Genomic DNA, 13779 nt, shown 5'->3' with positions numbered 1-13779 from the left:
GCACCCGACCCCTTTGGCCCCTCTCATGGGTGGTGAGCCCATGGGAAGGGGGACCCACGTTGCCTCTTCGGGCTGTGCCCGGCCGGGCCCCATGGGTGTAGGCCCGGCCACCAGGCGCTTGCCAACGAGCCCCACCTCCAGGCCTGGCTCCAGAGGGGGGCCCCGGTGACCCGCGTCCGGGCAAGGGAAACTTAGATCCATTTATTTTAATCATCATCAGGGGTCTTTGAGCCGTGCTTTGTCTGGCCCCTCACCTAGAACCTGTTTGCCATGGGTGACCCTGCCAGGGGCATAAAGCCCCAGACAACTTAGCTCCTAGGATCATCGGGACACACAAACCCCTCCACCACGGTAAGGTGACGACTCACGGAGGGGCCTGTTGATGCCATGATGATCCTGTCATCCCAAATATTTCCAAATTCGGAAATCAATGTTACCCGGGCAGTTAGCGGTTGAACGCAAATCTTGTCAGATGTCACTTGCAATGAGCATTCAAAGGCATGCTTTGTTGTCAACAATATCATAATTTGTTGTGGAAAATATTTGACAGAAGTGCACTGACATAACTGAATAAACGTTTTGGACACCATCAGCAATGTTTCTCACTTCATGTCCGTTTTTGTTTGTTTTTTTTTAATCTTGCCTCTCTCCCAAAGTCAGCTGGGATAATTTCTGTTTTACAGTAAAAATCTGGGAACAATGTGACCTGCTGCAATGCTTTCGACTGTAGTTTCAAGTTGTAATATCACCATTCACCATTAGATGGAAGACAATGTAATTTGTAACGTGACACCTCAGTCATGGAAAGGGTTACAGAGTTCTACAGAGCACTTGGGAGGACGGCGTAACCCCCGATAACGATGAATAAAAGCAGCTTCCTTCAGAATGCTACTTTCACTTGATGAGGTCAACCAGTTCAGTAAAGTATCTACACTGTGGAGGTTTTCCAGGTATGATTTTCTTTCATGTTAACGGGGGTTGAGTGCATTTGCGAGGCTTTTATTGTGCACTCAACGTTCACATTGGGCTCCTCCTGTTCTTGTTCACTTTTAATATATTTTTTAAAAATGTGGATATGGCACTCTGTAAGCTATGATAGTATTTATGTTGAGCAATCTATCATGACTATTAGATTTTATGGACAGTGCAGAGTTTCACTTTTGTGGCTTTCTAGGAGTTTTCATGTACAGTACTGTGCACGTGTCTCAAGAAACAAATCGGGTTTGTGTGTGTGTTTGATTTTTACAGCTTTTCGTCTGACATTTGACACATGTTGAAGAGGCGCAGTGCAAATTCAAGGGAAGTTTTACATTTTTAAATCTGGATCAGGGCTAAAACAGTAATTGCTTCAACAGCGCCAATCAAAGTAAGCATTTGTGTGATTCCCAAAAACTGCAATGGCATCCTCCCAGATCCGCCTGAAAATCCTCCCCAGTGTCCGCTGTCTCTTTGACAAACTGGTTCAAGTCCAAGTCGAGGGTCTCGCTCCGCACAAACAGGTGGAATTAAGGTCGAGATTGGTTGACGACAAAGGGAGGATTTTCAAAGCTTCCGCCCTCTACCAAGCGGATGAAAAAGGCCTGGTCGATGTCAGTAGCACCCCCTCTCTGGGAGGAAGTTACACTGGAGTGGAGCCCATGGGATTATGGTGGTCCATGAGGCCAGAGACCCCGCACAAAAAACTTGTGAAGAAAAACGTCTTGAGCCCAACTCTCGTTGAGATAGCAGTCCACAACGGAGGCACTGGGGAGAAGATAGCCTCTGAAATTAATGAGAGAGAATATATGATGGAGGGCATGAAGAGAATTCCCGTGCGAGACGGACGTGTGCGAGGAGTCCTCTTTATACCACCAGGTTTGTGTCTTCATGCTGTTGATGTGACAAACATCCTTTCCAAGTTAGCTTTCTTTGATTTCATGCGCATATTTTCTTTTTGCAGGAGAGGGTCCGTTTCCAGGAATTGTAGATTTATATACTATTGGCGGAGGGCCTAGTGAGCAGCGAGCCAGCCTCTTGGCAAACAAAGGTTTTGTCGTGCTGGCACTGGCCTATTATGGCTACCAAGATTTACCCAAATATCCCGAAAACCTGGATTTGGAATACTTTGAAGAGGCTGTGAACTGTCTACTGCATCATCCAAAGGTTAGGAAATTCACGAGAGTATGAATAAAATGTCGACTTGCACTTAAAATTCATAAAAATTAAAAATATGAGCTAAAATAGGGTTTGTAGAGGAAAACCTTTTTAACAAGCCGGCCTCACAGAGTTCTGGTGTGGTGACTGTAGTTCTTTGTGGAGTTTGCATGTCGAAACGTGCATGTTAAGGTTTACTGAAGACGAAATTGGCCGGCAGGTGTGAATGTGAGTGTCAATGGTTATCTCTCTTTCTTTTTCATGTTTGCACCCCTGCCCGCCGCCCTCGGCCATACTAAAATAGGTTAGTCTCCAGTTTACTCACAACCCTGATGGTTTAGAAATTGGATGAAAAAAAAAAAAAGGTTAAAAAGTCTGTGATCCTTTCACGTAACACTGGAGGGGGCAACACTCTGAGAATCACCGGATGCACATTGTACATAGTTTACTTTATAGCATTTACTATATACGCATTTAGTGTATTTGATATATAATTGTGATAATCGATATTACTGCATCTCTTCTTTGCAGGTTGACGGTCCCGGGCTTGGTATCATATCAATCTCTCATAGTGGTGCTTTGGCCTTGTCGATGTCATCGTTTTTTACATGCATCAAAGCAACCGTGTGCATTAATGGCTGCAATGCAAATACCGTGTTTCCGTTACACTACAAAGACGTTGTTATACCTCCACTTACCCATTTTTTTGAGAATATTCGAATGGCAGAACCTGGGGTCATTGATATAATTGACGTCACGCCGGACCCAACCGTGGGTGAAAATCGAGCGTGTTTAATTCCGATCCAACGTGCCAACTGCCACTTCCTGTTTGCCGTGTCAGAAGACGACCACAACTGGAAGAGTTGTCTTTTTGCCAAGCAAGCCACTGAAGTGTTGAAAAGTCACGGCAAGGATTCCTTTCAGGTGGTTTCTTATCCGAAAGCGGGTCACCTGTTGGAAGTTCCTCACATGCCATTTTGTCCGTCTTCTTTCCACGCCGCACTGGGAAGAGCTGTGGTGTTTGGTGGGCAGCCAAAAGCCCACTCGGGGGCTCAGCTGGACCTGTGGGAAAGAGTCCCAGAGTTCTTCAAGAGACACTTGAACAGCACCGGCGCTTATTAGCAAGTTTGCAAGCATTACAGGCTGCTGTTATCGGGAGTCAACCTCAGACTTTTAAATTAATTCTCATGGCTGATGTGATGAGGGGCCCCCTGTCAGCCGCGGGCCCTGAGAAAATTATATTTTCACTTTGTCAATTTTTAACTTTGAAGTGATGGGCCCAAAATGTTTTTTTTTCCATCACAAGGCCAGACGCAAACGTCTGGCAATGCTCTAAGGTGGTAGGATTGGATCTTTGGCATTCATTAGCTCAGGATCATTGTGTCAGCACCCTTAAAAGAAAAAGTTTTCATCAAAAGAATTCTCTTATCGATCTTGGGCTCCGGACTGTTTAATCACATTTGACTAAAAATAATATTTATCATGTTAACAGTTTCTGAGTGTGTGTGCGCATGTGAGTGTGCTCCCTATTTCGGCCATTTGCACAAACCAAAGAGGAATGTCTCAAGCTGCTGTGAGAGAACAAACGGAAGGTAACAGTATTTCTTTGAGCAGTCAACAAGTCAAGCTAAACCTTAGCCAAACATGAACAACACTGCAAGCGAAACTGCGCTCAACAGCTGGCAATTCTATAGATGTGAGAACGAGCGCTATAAAAATAGAATATATGGATGGTAGGTTTCACACCGGTCTACACGGTGCATTGAGTGCTTACAGTGACACGTCTGCGGCACAGTTGAAACGTCTGGGTTTGAATCGCGGCTCAGTTTTGCTTGCGTGGGTTTTCACTTACTACTACTGGAGGCTATATGGGTCGCCCGCCCCCATTCCAAAACCGTGCAAAAAGATTATCATCCATGTGAGTTGGACTGGTTGTTCCTTTATGTGCCATGTGACTGTCTGACTGGTGACCAATCCAGGGTTTAGGGTCTGTAATTATGACAAGCGGTATAAAAACAGTGATTCCCAAACCACTGTGGAGAGGTCATCAGGTGTGCCGCACAAATTAATACAATTCCACTAAATTACGAAAAGGTGATTTATTTCTTGCAAGTGATGTATCATTTTGTGATTTTTTTTCTTGTGGTGGTGTAGCATGTGATTTTTCAAATGTAAACTATGCCCCTTGTTTTGAACGAGGGGGTGTGAATGCATTTCCTTGTTTAAAATAAAGTCTGAGCTGCTGTTTGAATGTGACAGAGGGCAATCAATAAATGCTTCTGGTCTTGTTGCTGAAGGACACACAATGAGCAATTATCAACGAGCAATTTGGCTTCTCGTCATTCACGAGGCCGAGGAGCTTTTTGGTGGCTTTTCAAGAGGAGCATCCTCCTCCTGCCCCCTCCTCGCCACTCTGGCAGTCGCGCGTGTCACGGTGTGAAATATTCATTATTCGTGGGATCTCCACACCGGCACTCGACCAATGGGCGACCTCTCACGGTGCAGCACGAGTCAGACAACCAGAGAGAGAGAGAGAGCGAGAGAGGAAAGCTGCATCCACGAAATGGACGCATCGGATGCAGCCGTGCACCGCCGTGCGCATGGATGTCTCGGACTGATTTTTGCCTCATGCACTCCAATGTCGTTCTCGAATGTCAGTTCTGTGATGCATGCGCACGGATTTCGTTGCATGCTTGGCAATCGTCTCCAATCGCTGCGACCGACAATGTTTCAGTTGAAGTGCCGCGAGCGTTCATAAAAAACAAAAAACAAAAAAAAACGACCCCCTCCTCCCGCCCAATCCCGACCCCTAAAAACAAAACAAAGAAAACAACGCGGAACCGGAGCACGATATGGATGGGGGGAGTTGGGCTGCAATGGCCGGGGACGGCGCAGCTAACATGACGGCTGCTCATACCTGGCCGAGTGTCCTCAACTCCTCCATCCCGCCGACCCGCTGGGGAAGCCGCCCGCCGCCCGCCGAGGGGATCGCGCTGGACGACGACCGGGACCGCCTGATCCGGGAGCAAGCCTACCGCGACTTCACCACCGCCGTTCAGGTTCTCATCCTCATCGGGTCGCTACTCGGTAAGTCCAGAGGTAACCTGAATAGCGGCTGGAAAAAAACAAACAAAAAAAACATTTCGCACATGATGGAAAAGAAATAATATTCACAGCTAGATGATGGTGAGCCATCCCCGCAGTCATTTACTATTTGCATTCGAAAGTCACTATTACTGTCAACTAAACGGATATTTTTAAGCATGAAGAAATAATTGAGATTAAAATGGGATTTGATACTTGTATTTTTGGGCACCCCAGCCCATCTTTCCCAGTTTCTTAACATAAATAACAGCTTCACATTTTCATTACCTGCCACATATAAGTGTCATAGTGATTTAGTGGTTTGCAGATCCGCCTTGCAGATCCGGGTTTTAATTGTGCTTTCCCCATGTTTGAGTGTTTTATTTTCTCTGGCTTCCCTCAAGCTTCCAAAAGCATACCACTTAGGTTAATTGAAGACTCCAAAATGTCAATAGGTGTGAATGATCCCCCCTGTGCTGACATATGCGCCCTGCGATTGGCTGGCTACCAAGCCAGGGTGTACTTAACTTCTCGCTCAAGGGTGTCATCTGGAAGAGGCTCCAGCTCATCCGTGACCCGAATGAGGACAAGCACCGTAGAAATGGATGAATGGTTTATGTCACCTATTAACTTTTATAGACCGTAAAATGTATTGTTTTCCAAGTCGAAATCAATGCTGAGCCATGAAGTCGCTTGTAGTATGCTTACAGAAGTGCTCTTCAACAAATCCACGTAACACCCGAGCATGTTATTTGAACAACGTTTCCTGATATTTTTACAACTGCATGATGGGTAAGAATGTGTTGGGAGTCCAAATTACTTCATTAAAAAAATATGGGGAACTGAAATGGGCCGAACGATGATTTGAGATTCTTGCAAGAAGGAACAACAACCACAGAGTTTAAAAAAAAAAAAGAATCAAACCACTAGACTTGTTTGGCTTGTCCACTCAAGGGTTGTCGAATGCCCGTTAAAACATTTGAAAATCAAATAGTCTTCAATTTATATTTAAAAACTTATTTTTAAATTCCATTTTACTTTATTAATATGACTAATCATGCAGAGGGTCACATTGACGCATTAACATTTTTTTTGCTGTTCCAAAGAAACAAACATTAAAGACGGATTAAAAGGAATCAATTTGGCTGGAGTGAGCTTGTGAGTTTTTTTGGGGGGGGGGGGGGGGGGTTGGGACACTCGGAACGTTCTGATGCGAGTTCAAAACTCATCATTGTTGTTCCCCACAGGGAATGTCACCGTATTGTGGTGCACCTGCTCCACAAACGTCTTCAAATCCGTAACCAATCTCTTCATCAAAAACCTGGCTTGTACGGGAATCTGCGCCGGACTGGCGTGCGTCCCCTTCGACGTGGCGCTGGGATCCAGCCCTCACTGCTGCTGGTGGCTTCGCACCCTGTTACTCTGCAAGACCATCAAGTTCCTCCACAAACTCTTCTGCTCGGTCACCGTGCTCAATTTCAGCGCCATTGCGCTAGACAGGTCAGTTCGTCTTAGAATTGAGAAACACGCGCTAACCGGACAAGAACACAAGGTTCATGCGGATGAAAGGCGCACTTCACAGATGTGAAAGGTTTCGACACATTCGAGCAATGCTTTAAGCTCTTAATGGCTTGACCAAGTCGGCTGAAGTACGTCAGTCTCAAACAATGGCGCTTTCAAAACACAAACGTCAGCGCTTCAATCTGTATTTGCCCTTTGTCATACCGAAGGTGAACAATGTTCAGTGTGTGTCAGGATGGAGCAGCCCGGAATGACAAAAAAAATAAATAAATGGAGTTACAGGGGGGGGGGGGGGGGGGGGGAGATCACGAGAGCGCGTTTGTTTTCTTGTGGCTTGATTCAACATTTGCGGTTAGCTGACAGAAAATGGATTTCAGTCATTTTCCCCCCCACGAGGAGGTTTAAATGACTCAGTGCAGGATTCGTTCGCTAAGTGATTCGTACACTGCGAATGAACGAAATGTATACTCAACGACTGACGAATCTGCCCTCAGGGATTCGCTCCGTGGAAATGAGCGACATTTACCTCCCGTATCCGCGCACTTTCCGTAATTCCAGTCAAATGATGAGTTTCGTTTCAGCGCGGCTAAAGTCAGCGAGGATGAAGCACGTCATTCAACGGGACGATCGGCCAAACACATTCAAGGCAAATGAAAACACGAAAGGCACATGGAGCAGACGATTTCGATGGATTTCACTGGCTTGAACGTGGTCGCTCGATTCGGGTATCATAGAACTTAAGAGAGGCTGCGTCATTGCAGTTGCATTCTGGTCATTTCGTTATCTATTGCGTCTCCAGATACTATTCGGTGCTCTACCCACTCGAGAGGAAGATCTCGGACGCGAGATCCAGGGATCTGGTCATCTACATTTGGGTCCACGCGGCGGCGGTGAGTCTTCCCGTGTTTGCCGTGACCAACGTCACCGACGTGTACGCGACGTCGTCCTGCTCCGAAGACCACGCCCGCTCGCTGGGGCACACGCTCTACGTGTTGACCTACAACATCACCACGGTCATCCTCCCTCTGGCGCTGGTCTTCTTCTTCACGCTGCTGATCCGCAGAGCTCTCAGCGCCAGCCAGAAGAAAAAGGTGATCATCGCGGCCTTGCGGACGCCGCAGAACAGGATCTCCATCCCGTACGTGTCTCGGCGAGAGGCCGAGCTGCACGCCAGTCTCCTGGCAGTCGTGCTGGCTTTCTCCGCCTGCAGCGCCCCCTACGGCGCTTTGGTTGTCTATCGCACGCTTTTGGTGGAGCCCAAAGAGCTGCCGGCGTCACTGTACCTCACCGCTTTATGGCTCCCTAAAGTGTCCCTGCTCACCAATCCGCTTTTGTTCCTGACTGTTAATCGCTCGGTGCGCCACAGTTGCCTGGAACTGCTGTCCAGGATCCACAGACGCTACAGTCGACGGAACACCGTCAGCACGGGGGGTCTGGCGTCTCTGGGCAGGGAGGCCGCGATAGGAGAACCGGTGGGACGAGAGACAACAGGTCGCTCCGGAAGCCAACTTCTGGAGATGTTCAACATCGGCCAACAGCATATTTTCCTACCCTCTCGGGAAGAAGAGGACAATGTAGCAAACGAGATCTCCCCTCACAAATTAGAGGGGCCAAAAGAGGACCTCAAGAACGGGTCACGAATAAGAGACCTCCGGCCGCACGTTATTCCCAAAAATGATCTGTTGCAGAGACACGGCGGGCTCACAAAAGAAGGCGCCGCCACGATGACGCCGTCTCACTCATCTCCGGTCCACACGTGCGCTTACACTTCGTCGTCTCAGGTGGCGCCGGCGACGCTTCCGGAAACGGAAGACTCTGCCCAGTTTGGGTTCGGACCATTTGAGCTTCCTCCTCAGTGGTTACCCGAGACGAGGAACAGCAAGAAGAGGCTGCTCCCGCCGTTGGGTAACACACCCGAGGAGCTCATCCAAACCAAGCTGGCCAAGCCGCGACCCGAAAGGCGAATCAGCAGGAACAACAAGGTCAGCACCATTGCTGCTGTGGACCCGTGAACGACACGACTCGCAAAAAAGTCGGTGGCGACAGAGATGCGGACAGACTAGGAGAGTCGCAGACAGGCGTAGAAGTCAACATTCCTTGGAAACGTTTTCGTCAACGGTTAAATGAATATCAACTGTCAAGCTGCGAGTGGATTTTAGGTTCATCCTGATATTTCACCCGAATGAACAAACATTTCTTGAGTTAGGTTTATACGGTAGGCTAACGCTACGCGGCGGATCGATGACCGGGTCTGTGCGGAACGCCTGCTTCCTTTGCGCCACGCCAAAACCCGTTTACATTTTTTTTTTCCACATGATGTTGAAAGCGCCACCGCTGTCAGGAACTCGAGATGAAATTTGCTTGTATGTTTGTTTCAGCGTGAAGAATAAGTTGGCTCAGTCAACCAATACGATCGCCTTGAAATTCCGTCACGATGAGAGTGGCGCTGTTGCTCGAGAATATATTTTGATGCTGAATCATTCAGCCTTTTCTCAAACATCTTATTCTGACAATGTGCTACGGTCGACGGAACGTGTTTAATGGTGTCGTTTAACGCTTGTTGTTATGCGGTCGATGTGGTCATCGTTTGTACTGAAAACGTGTGCGGGTTGAAGAGAAATGCCGACCTCATGCAAATACAGATCAGAAAACATCCTGTCATCAACTCTCGTGTCATTTGTGGAGCGAGTGTACTCAAAGCAATGTGGGGCAAATCGTCCGGGTTGATACGGCAACTCAACCGCAGAATTGACGTTATTGATTCTCCACGGGCTTTCAAAGAAAGAAAAAAAAAATCAATATCGCCACACGTAACCGCAAATCCGTTTCAAAAGCGCATCTCCTTTGCAATGTTACCAAGCGTATGCGTCTCCTCAGTGAAGCGTATGTAGCCCACGCCTCAACCCTGAATCTACTGGCTGATCCAAGCAGACCTGGACCAACAAATATTGATCAAGCTGTACCCCCCGCCCCCTGACCCCCACCTCTCAGGGTTGACCACAATCCCTTGCTATGTCTACAAAAAACCTGAACCCGCATCACATCCCGTTCCTGCTCCGTGCTGTTATCATAATCACGCTGTGCACTCACACACGCCCGACCGAACAATAGCCACTGCTGCCCTTTCAAATGGAAAGAAGGAGATGAGGAACACATTAACTGTGTCGTGCTGGGTTGGAGAGCTGGAGAATGAAGCCCCTAGTCACCACAGTGCAACAGCTAAATGCGAAAATAGGAGCTTTTTCTGAAGTGGGGGGTAGAGGGGTTGTTGACTTTGATATGAGTGAAAAAGTCCCCAGTTGATTGATGCAAAGTATGTTACCTGAGTCTCAATCTAAATTTCAGGCTCAATTAAAGAACCTTCGTTGAAATCATTTTGAGCTTTTAAGTTGGGAGGTGCAGAACAAAAAATACAATTATCAGAAAAATTAATAATACACAATGCATCCTTACTTGATATCCACATGCTAGAAATACATCAATTGATCATTTTTTTTTATTTTTATCCTGGACTTAAATTATCCTCAGAAGAGGATAGTTCGAGCGTGGTTTTTTTCCCCTCTCCCTACCCAGCGTTTTCCTTTCTGAAGTCTGATTGTAATTTCCCCATTGCGGGACAAATAAAGGATATCTTAATCTTAATTATTATTTTTTAACTTGCATGTACTGAAAAAGCGATTTCAGTGCCCCCCCCCCCCCACCCCCACCCCCCTCAATTCTACACTGACATCTTTCACACAAGACATTGTGCTGGGAAATCCAGTCAAAATGTGCACTGGAGCAGTGAAATGCATTGTGCAAACACGTCATTGACTAAAATAATCGTTATCTGACCCGTTGTTACGTGTTTGTTGCTTTGGTAACAAAAATGGGTCATAAGTGTTGAAACATGCGTAAAGGTTAGTTGTTTCATGTGACCTCCTTCCCCCCCTAGAAAAGCACTACAATAGCGTTACATTGTTTGGTGGCTGCGTGTCACATAAACAAAGCCATTTTTGATCGAGTCCCAAAGTTCAATGGAAGCTGTTGTTTCGTCGTTGTGGATAATCCACACGGTAAGCAGTTTATGGGGGAAAAAAAAGTTTCAGTAGCTCGATTTTATTTTTGGGGCATTTATTCCAGCATACTGTTGTTCTCTCTGCATTCAAATGAAAGAACAAAAACAGCAGCGCAGCATCACTCGTGATTGGCTCATGCAAATGCACAGCCGTAATAATGTTGGATGATTACACAGTGAGCAAAGCTTATTTCAATGATGGCGCATTCATTTTCGAATGCACGACACGCTCGTCGGGATCTCAACGGACTCATTCACATACAATTCCATGAAGGACAATGCATTTCTTTTCAACTTGATCCCCGCTCCGTCCCAACCATTACACATAACAACTAAAGCGACGAGCAAGTTAATTAACACGGTTGCTTAGCAACAGGTAACCCAGATACTGAAGAGTACATCCTGTGGCAGCAGCCGTCTGCTCACTGTGAACTTAAAAAAAAAAAACACTCATTGAAAGTCTTAGGCAATATGAATGTGATGGAAAATTATATATAGTGTATGATGGCAAATGTATCATCAAAGACACACCCCTGCTTTCATATTGCACGCACTCTTGTGGAATATATACTGTCGGATATTTTTTGTCATTCTAAGGGGGTTCTATTATGGATGATGACTCTCTGCAGTGAGCAAAGTGGCAAATGCGTGTGAGGAAGACAGGGAAGAGGAACAATCAGCTCTCTTCGGGTAAATGGCGACCATATAACATCCCCAAGGCAACACATAACCTACTAGTGCTGAAAGCCTGTAACATCCTCACTATCAAATGACGAGAGAGCATACCGGGCCAATCATGGGATCACACAAGGAAGCCACACGTTAGGTGGCTTCATTAAAAGTGGCTTCCAAAAGCAGAGAAATACTGTTCAAGTATATGCGACACCCGCCTACTTTGCACAACCCCAACCTCTTTGAGGTGATTGATTCAGAGAGGAGAGAGGTGCAGCTCAAACAAATCAATATTCATGTCAACATGGGATTGCCAGAGGCTGCCAACTTTGGCCTCAAATTTATAACGGAAACCCTAATTGTTTTCCTTCTGTCTCACAGGCCTCTTTCCTGTAGTTTTGTTTGCTTGTGGTACTTTGCTTGTCTTTTTTTTTTTCTGAGCAACTATGTGAATTCAGCAGTTACATTTTTCCCGTCAGTTCCTTTCCTTTTTTCTTTTTTTCAATAAATGCTTTTTAGAGATGACCACAAGCCCTTTATGAAGGTGGAGCGCAAATAAATGGACGACTGGGAGGAAAAAAAAAAAGCCAAATCTGATCATCCAACCCTTCAACAGAGGGCGGTAGTGCATCATATTTAAATGCAGTAGCACCTGCAGAAAATGCTTATCCGTCACTCATATCCCTCTGAGAAGCAGTCGACAAGCTAAACATATCGGATAGAAATGAGGTTGCTTGGAAACATCTGTTGGTCTCACGATAAAACTCCTATTTTTTCATCATCAGTAACATGTGCATGCTTTTATTTTTATTTTTTAATTTCAAGTTGGCCTTTGATGCTTGAATTAATTCAGTGTTAAAAATTCGAATTCAAAGCCAAGTGACAAAGGTATACTTCCACATACTTTCTACTGCATTCCAAAAAAAACATGCAGTTTAGGATTCAAAGACTCCAAACGGTGCGAATGTGAGTGTAAATGATTATTTGGACCTGCCACCAAACATCAGGCTTAATTCTTATTACCGGTATGGAACCAAGAGAGTACCGGTGGAACCAATACCAGGTGCATGAACTCAAACAAACTGAAGGAAAGGCTTCTTCATTTCCTGTCAAAACATTTAAAACAAACTTTTTTTTTTAATTTAGGAAGGATGGAAAGGACTTTTTGTTGGCTCAACATATTTCTGATGACTTTGTTATTTTAACCTTTAATTTGTCACGTCTGTGATGGACGAGTGAGCGTTGGTTTGGATTTAATGAGTCACTAATGTCTCTGCGGCACACGTGAGGCGTTTGGGTTTTAATCAATAGAATGTTATTATTAAGCGGTTTGGGGGGGGGGGTCTCACAGCCATTTTTTTTTCTCTTGAACCATATGTCAAGTTCAATCATAATAAAAATCCACCGATTGGAATGAGTGCTGAGCACTTGTAGTTATTTCCATGCAGAGTTCGGGGAAAATAACAGCTTTCCAATTGGTCAACCGACGCACACGTCAAGCCAAAAGGTTAACGCTTGTGCGTTCTTGTCCACACAAACATGTGCGGGGCAATGTGAATGTGTTTCCCTCGTGAACTGGCAATGGCCTCTTTTTGTCTTAATTAGTGGCACTGAGCTTTGGGTGGAAAAAGTGAGATTGGGCAGACGGGCAGTGACGGAGCAGCGGCGTGCGCTGGCGTGCAAAAGGGACCTGCCAGTTCAAAGACCTCGGCTACCTGCAAATCCTCATCCTAATGCGGCCTCAGTGCACTGAGATTTGATCTTGAATGTTCAGTTTGCCTTAACTTCCTGTTGAATTGCTAAAACACACATTTACACACACACACACACAAACACGCACGCACGCACACACACACACACACGCACGCACGCACACACACACACACACACACACACACACACACACACGGGTTCAGGTCAGGGCCAAGTGTATTGCTGAGATCTCTCAACAAATCCCCCGGTAGCCACTCGGCAGGGAACCGTACCCCGGTGATGATGTAAGGCCTGTAAAGGCAACAAAGCCTGTTTTGTGCCACTGTGCAGATAGTGACTCCTGTTTCGGATTACATTACGAGGAAAATCCTTCGCATTACCAAAACTCTTTCCATGTGCATTTTAAAAGGTCTCCATTTTTTTTTTTGTCATTAAAACAAAAATGACTAAGTTGAGGGTTTAGCATCAGCGGTCAATGTCAGAAAAGAACTTGGGGGTCAGGAACTGCTGAATACAAACAAGAATTCTGCAAACCAAGTTTGGATGGCCGACACATATACATTGTATTACATTCGGTTAAACATCAATTCTGCCAGTTC

The 13779-nt window shown here is 45.9% G+C and overlaps 2 protein-coding genes across 2 annotated transcripts; both read left to right on the top strand.

The window, feature by feature from the left end:
* The first annotated feature begins 1397 nt into the window (after positions 1-1397).
* On the top strand, positions 1398-3255 carry LOC147187542 (acyl-coenzyme A thioesterase 1-like). The gene is made up of 3 exons (XM_086100418.1): positions 1398-1854; positions 1940-2142; positions 2665-3255. The coding sequence occupies exons 1-3, from the start codon at positions 1398-1400 to the stop codon at positions 3253-3255; spliced, it is 1251 nt and encodes a 416-aa protein (XP_085956544.1).
* A 1665-nt stretch (positions 3256-4920) lies between these two features.
* gpr176 (G protein-coupled receptor 176) lies at positions 4921-9399 on the top strand. Its single transcript, XM_086100416.1, has 3 exons — positions 4921-5220; positions 6465-6717; positions 7538-9399. The coding sequence occupies exons 1-3, from the start codon at positions 4986-4988 to the stop codon at positions 8748-8750; spliced, it is 1701 nt and encodes a 566-aa protein (XP_085956542.1). The 5' UTR covers positions 4921-4985; the 3' UTR covers positions 8751-9399.
* Positions 9400-13779: the final 4380 nt, after the last annotated feature.

This window comes from Hippocampus guttulatus, chromosome 20 (genome assembly GCF_054856545.1).
Source record: "Hippocampus guttulatus isolate MCC_2025c chromosome 20, RoL_Hgut_1.0, whole genome shotgun sequence".
In the NCBI taxonomy this organism is placed as follows: Eukaryota; Metazoa; Chordata; class Actinopteri; order Syngnathiformes; family Syngnathidae; genus Hippocampus; species Hippocampus guttulatus.
This window is presented reverse-complemented; position numbering and strand designations above follow the sequence as displayed.

Coding starts and splice junctions, on each gene's coding strand:
- LOC147187542 (XM_086100418.1), top strand. CDS start 1,398: ATGGCATCCTCCCAGATCCGCCTGAAAATCCTCCCCAGTGTCCGCTGT. Junction 1,855..1,939: donor AGTCCTCTTTATACCACCAG/GTTTGTGTCTTC, acceptor TTCTTTTTGCAG/GAGAGGGTCCGTTTCCAGGA. Junction 2,143..2,664: donor GTCTACTGCATCATCCAAAG/GTTAGGAAATTC, acceptor TCTTCTTTGCAG/GTTGACGGTCCCGGGCTTGG.
- gpr176 (XM_086100416.1), top strand. CDS start 4,986: ATGGATGGGGGGAGTTGGGCTGCAATGGCCGGGGACGGCGCAGCTAAC. Junction 5,221..6,464: donor CCTCATCGGGTCGCTACTCG/GTAAGTCCAGAG, acceptor TGTTCCCCACAG/GGAATGTCACCGTATTGTGG. Junction 6,718..7,537: donor AGCGCCATTGCGCTAGACAG/GTCAGTTCGTCT, acceptor TTGCGTCTCCAG/ATACTATTCGGTGCTCTACC.